General features: G+C 48.9%; 1 protein-coding gene across 1 annotated transcript; it reads left to right on the forward strand.

Annotated features, from left to right (window-relative positions):
- Positions 1-294: 294 nt before the first annotated feature.
- Positions 295-2,194, forward strand: LOC139025227 (uncharacterized). The gene is made up of 2 exons (XM_070440302.1): positions 295-1,651; positions 1,740-2,194. The coding sequence occupies exons 1-2, from the start codon at positions 295-297 to the stop codon at positions 2,192-2,194; spliced, it is 1,812 nt and encodes a 603-aa protein (XP_070296403.1).
- The last annotated feature ends 3,931 nt before the right edge of the window (positions 2,195-6,125 follow it).

Raw genomic sequence — 6,125 nt, forward strand, 5'->3', positions numbered from 1 at the left:
GTTGCTCCAGAGCCTTTCCGTTCACCTTCACACTCCTGGGCCAGACACACTCAATCATATGACCTACTGAAGAGATAAGTCTTCAGTAAAGACTTAAAGGTTGAGACCGAATCTGCGTCTCTCACATGGGTAGGCAGACTGTTCCATGAAAATGGAGATCTATAGGAGAAAGCCCTGCCTCCCGCTGTTTGCTTAGAAATTCTACGGACAATTAGGAGGCGCGTCTTGTGACCGTAGCGTACGTATTGGTATGTACGCAGGACCAACTCGGAAAGATAGGTAGGAGGTCCCTACATGCAGCCAGTCCCTACAGGCAGCCCAGTCCCCTACATGCAGCCCAGTCCCTACATGCAGCCCAGGTCCCCTACATGCAGCCCAGTCCCTCCATGCAGCCCAGTCCCCTACATGCAGCCCAGTCCCCTACATGCAGCCCAGTCCCTACATGCAGCCAGTCCCTACATGCAGCCCAGCCCTACATGCAGCCAGCCTACATTGCAGCCCGTCCCCTACATGCAGCCCAGTCCCCTACATGCAGCCCAGTCCCCTACATGCACCCAGTCCCCACATGCAGCCCAGTCCCCTACATGCAGCCCAGTCCCCTACATGCAGCCCAGTCCCCTACATGCAGCCCAGTCCCCTACATGCAGCCCAGTCCCACATGCAGCCCAGTCCCTACATGCAGCCAGTCCCCTACATGCAGCCCAGTCCCTACATGCAGCCAGTCCTACATGCAGCCCAGTCCCTACATGCAGCACATCCGCCACAGTCAGCACAGTCCCCTACATGCAGCACAGTCCCCTACATGCAGCACAGTCCCCTACATGCAGCCCAGTCCCCTACATGCAGCCCAGTCCCCTACATGCAGCCCATCCCCTACATGCAGCCCAGTCCCCTACATGCAGCCCAGTCCCCTACATGCAGCCCAGTCCCCTACATGCAGCCCAGTCCCCTACATGCAAGACCCAGTCCCTACATGCAGCCCAGTCCCTACATGCAGCCCAGCCCTACATGCAGCCCAGTCCCCTACATGCAGCCCAGTCCCTGCAGCCCAGTCCCCTACATGCAGCCCAGTCCCTACATGCAGCCCAGTCCCCTACATGCAGCCAGTCCCCACATGCAGCCAGTCCCCTACATGCAGCCCAGTTCCCTACATGCAGCCCAGTCCCCTACATGCAGCCCAGTCCCCTACATGCCAGCCCAGTCCCTACATGCAGCCCAGTCCCCTACATGCAGCCCAGCCCTAACTGCAGCCCAGTCCCCTACATGCAGCCCAGTCCCCTACATGCAGCCCAGTCCCTACATGCAGCCCAGTCCCCTACAATGCAGCCCAGTCCCCTACATGCAGCCCAGTCCCTACATGCAGCCAGTCCCCTACATGCAGCCCAGTCCCCTACTGCAGCCCATCCCTACATGCAGCCCAGTCCCTACATGCAGCCCAGCCCACATGCAGCCGTCCCCTACATGCAGCCCAGTCCCCTACATGCAGCCCAGTCCCTACATGCAGCCCAGTCCCCTACATGCAGCCCAGTCCCCGACATGCAGCCCAGTCCCTACATGCAGCACGTCCCTACAGCAGCCAGTCCCCTACATGCAGCCCATCCCTACATGCAGCCCAGTCCCTACATGCAGCCCAGTCCCTACATGCAGCCCAGTCCCCTACATGCAGCCCAGTCCCCTACATGCAGCCCAGTCCTACATGCAGCCCAGTCCCTACATGCAGCCCAGTCCCCTACATGCAGCCCAGTCCCTACATGCAGCCCAGTCCCCTACATGCAGCCCAGTCCCCTACATGCAGCCCAGTCCCCTAATGCAGCCCAGCCCTACATGCAGCCCAGTCCCCTACATGCAGCCCAGTCCCCTACATGCAGCCCAGTCCCTACATGCAGCCAGTCCCTACATGCAGCCCAGGCCCCTACATGCAGCCCAGTCCCCTACATGCAGCCCAGTCCCCTACATGCAGCCCAGTCCCCTACATGAGCACAGTCCCCTACATGCAGCCCAGTCCCTACTGCAGCCCAGTCCCTACATGCAGCCCAGTCCCTACATGCAGCCAGTCCCCTACATGCAGCCCAGTCCCTACATGCAGCCAGCCCACATGCAGCCGTCCCTACATGCAGCCCAGTCCCTACATGCACCTAGCCAGTCCCACATGCAGCCCAGTCATAATGGAGCCCAGTCCCTATTTAAACCCTGAGTGTTCCTCAGTTCTTTGCTCAGTGTTTGTATGTACCCAGCCCCAGCCATGCTGTAACATGTATTTCTCCAGTTGGATTTTCCTGAGGTACTCTGGTTATGTTCTTGTTTATTTTTGATTATTCTTTTGAGGTTTTTTTTTCCCTGCTGTTCTTACCACTTTGTGGATTTTCTTTGTATCTTGGTGGATATTCATTTTTTCTCTTGGCGTTACTTTTTGACGTTGTGGTTTATATTTTTTGCCTGAAGATTTTTTCCTTTATTAAACCACCATCTCTAGTACTGCTGTGTCTGCCTCATCTTCTGGGTTCTGCCGACTATTAGTGACTGTTTCTCACACCGGGTCCTGACAGTGGTCTCAATTTTTTTAGATGTTCCTACTTTGAAAATACTTTTTAGATAAATTGGGCTAAACATTTTTTTTTAAAGAATCCAACTTCAATTTGGAATTTCTTCCCTCATTATATCTTCTTCCGTTTTGGTGATTTCAATTGATTTGATCTTACTTAACTATAACATTGATAAGATTCCTGCTAAATTATCTGCGTTTCATAGACCAGTATTCTTAGCGTGGTCGTAATATATAAACATCATTTTTCCTCGCATAAGTACTCATTTGGAACAATAAGGACAAGAAAGTTTTTTTTTTTAAAGAAAGGGTTCAATAATCATATCCTGCTGGTGAGTCAACTTTTTAATGCAGAAAGACTGTACTCAATTATGAGGAATTTTTATCTCGTTACTATATCCCTGTAACACCAAGAGAGTTCGCCATAGTCTTTGATGCTATTCCATCTGGAACTTCATTTTGTTTAGAGGAGTAGCCAGACCTCACCTTGTTGACCTGCCCTCTCTTAATCCAGTTGACTCTCCAATAGGGAAAATGTGTTTCTCCTTGCTCCCTCAGAACAACAGATCTATACGTGCTTTCTTCATAGGGATATTGTATTTATTCCTTATGTCACAAGTTACTGGAATACATTGGTCACTAATATCTGTTGGAAAAGGTCTGGTTATTACCACACAAATACCTGCTTGTTAACAAGGTGAAAGAGGTCTCTTTCAGAATGATCTATAAGTATTACCCTGTGAATCACTACCTGAAGAAAACTCAAAAATACATTAACATTGATTGTACTTTTTGGTTGAGCATCCAGAAACCAGTTGAGCATTTATTTTTGGCATTGTCTACATTATGGAAAGATATTCACAGTTTTATAATTGTTAATATTCTTGATGACTTTTGTTTGTTATGGGAGAATGTGCTGCTCGGTTTCCTTAACCATAATAAAGATAAAGAAAAACAATTTTTCCTCATAAATCTAATTGTGCTAATGGAAAAATATAATATTCATAAATGTAAATACAAGACCACGCTATACAAGACTACGAAGAAAACTCACTGAACATTTTGAACACAGCATAACAAGCGGCCACGCGAAACGGTCTTGAGTGACAACAAACCTGACCAATTAGCTTATTCGCTTGAAACACACCCACTTCAATTGACACGCTCACTTCTGTTGACACGCCCACTTTCAGACTCTCCACGTCAACAGTTACCGCCCACTCCGAAGAYGGGTTCTCTACAGTCAGAAAACACGGATGTGACGTTACGGCTCACCAGATTTGGATTAAACCATTGGATTACAGTAAATAGTCGGACGGAGCGAAGAACAGGAGGGCTGTCAGATCGAACTGAAAACGGTACGGTTCCTTGCAGTTTTTACAAAAATAATTGAATATGTGAAAGTAGACGTATATCCTGTAAAGTTATGCATGTTGTTTGAGGCAACATTTTGTTCGGGTGTTATTAGTGCCAAGACGTGTCTTTCTTTCTGGGTAGTCTTATCTGTCCGGTGCTGCTGTCGCCTGGCATCAAACCGCAGGCGAGCTGTGCAGTTTTAGAACAAAATAGACGAAATTTTATTTGAGCATTTTATTTTACATATTATTTCAGAAAATATAATGAATCGTTGACTTGCATTGTGTTACAACGTTGTAATTACGCATATACGCACTAGAGCTGTTCTGGCTTTGTTTTTACATCTCTCTGTAGACGCCGGTCAGTCATCCTCAGAGAGAGGGGTGGCTGCTATGCTGCTCAACGGCTTGTTATGTAACGAACTGGACAGTACGATGCACGTTATTGGGAAAACATGACAATGTTGCAGATGTATACATGTATTCTGTATACTATTCGTTATATGACACATACACTGTACATTTGTTCTACTATAGGTCACAGAACAGCAGTCTGAGAAGGCTATATATACTGTAGGTCACAGAACAGCAGTCTGAGAAGGCATATATACTCTAGGTCACAGAACAGCAGTCTGAGTAGGCTAATATACTGTAGGTCACAGAACAGCAGTCTGAGAAGGCTATATATACTCTAGGTCACAGAACTGCAGTCTGAGAAGGCTATATATACTGTAGGTCACAGAACAGCAGTCTGAGTAGGCTATATATACTGTAGGTCACAGAACAGCAGTCTGAGTAGGCTATATAACTGTAGGTCACAGAACAGCAGTCTGAGTAGGCTATATATCTGTAGGTCACAGAACAGCAGTCTGAGTAGGCTATATATAATGTAGGTCACAGAACAGCAGCTGAGTAGGTATATATACTGTAGGTCACAGAACAGCAGTCTGAGTAGGCTATATACTGTAGGTCACAGAACAGCAGTCTAAGTAGCTATATTATACTGTAGGTCACAGAACAGCAGTCTGAGTAGGATATATATACTGTAGGTCACAGAACAGTAGTCTGAGTAGACTATATATACTGTAGGTCACAGAACAGCAGTCTGAGTAGGCTATATATACTGTAGGTCACAGAACAGCAGTCTGAGTAGGCTATATATACTCTAGGTCACAGAACAGCAGTCTGAGTAGGCTATATATACTCTAGGTCACAGAACAGCAGTCTGAGTAGGCTATATATACTGTAGATCACAGAACAGCAGTCTGAGTAGGCTATATATACTGTAGGTCACAGAACAGTAGCTGAGTAGGCTATATATACTGTAGGTCACAGAACAGCAGTCTAAGTATGAAAATATGGCCAAGTTCATATGATATATTATATAATAAATAATTATTGGTTGAAATGTAGCCGAATAGATAATAATTAGAGGATAAAAATGTGAGAGGTCAAAGATGGTGATTACAGTTCCGGTGCCTGAGTGTTGGATGCCTGGTGTTGGATTCCTGGGTGTTGGATTCCTGGGTGTTGGATGCCTGGTGTTGGATGCCTGGGGTGTTGGATTCCTGGGTGTTGGATTCCTGGGTGTTGGATGCCTGGGTGCTGGATGCCTGGGTGCAGGATGCCTGGGTGTTGGATGCCTGGGTGCTGGATTCCTGGGTGTTGGATTCCTGGGTGTTGGATGCCTGGGTGCTGGATGCCTGGGTGCAGGATGCCTGGGTGCAGGATGCCTGGGTGCAGGATGCCTGGGTGCTGGATGCCTGGGTGCAGGATGCCTGGGTGCAGGATGCCTGGGTGTTGGATGCCTGGGTGCAGGATGCCTGGTGCAGGATGCCTGGGTGCAGGATGCCTGGTGCTGGATGCCTGGTGCAGGATGCCTGGGTGCAGGATGCCTGGGTGTTGGATGCCTGGGTGTTGGATGCCTGGGTGCTGGATGCCTCTGTGCTGGATGCCTGGGTGCAGGATGGGCGTGGGCAGGATGCCTGGTGCTGGATGCCTGGGTGCTGGATGCCTGGGTGCGGATGCCTGGGTGCTGGATGCCTGGGTGCAGGATGCCTGGGTGCAGGATGCCGGGTGCAGGTGCCTGGGTGCTGGATGCCGGGGTGTTGGATGCCTGGGTGCAGGATGCCTGAGTGCTGTCTTGCTGTTGTTGTAGCGTTGAATTTCCTAATTCTGCTGAGTGAGAATGTGGAGTAAATGTGTACATGTGCAGAGATCTGTCTGGT

This window comes from Salvelinus sp. IW2-2015, unplaced genomic scaffold (genome assembly GCF_002910315.2).
Source record: "Salvelinus sp. IW2-2015 unplaced genomic scaffold, ASM291031v2 Un_scaffold2392, whole genome shotgun sequence".
NCBI classification, from domain to species: Eukaryota; Metazoa; Chordata; class Actinopteri; order Salmoniformes; family Salmonidae; genus Salvelinus; species Salvelinus sp. IW2-2015.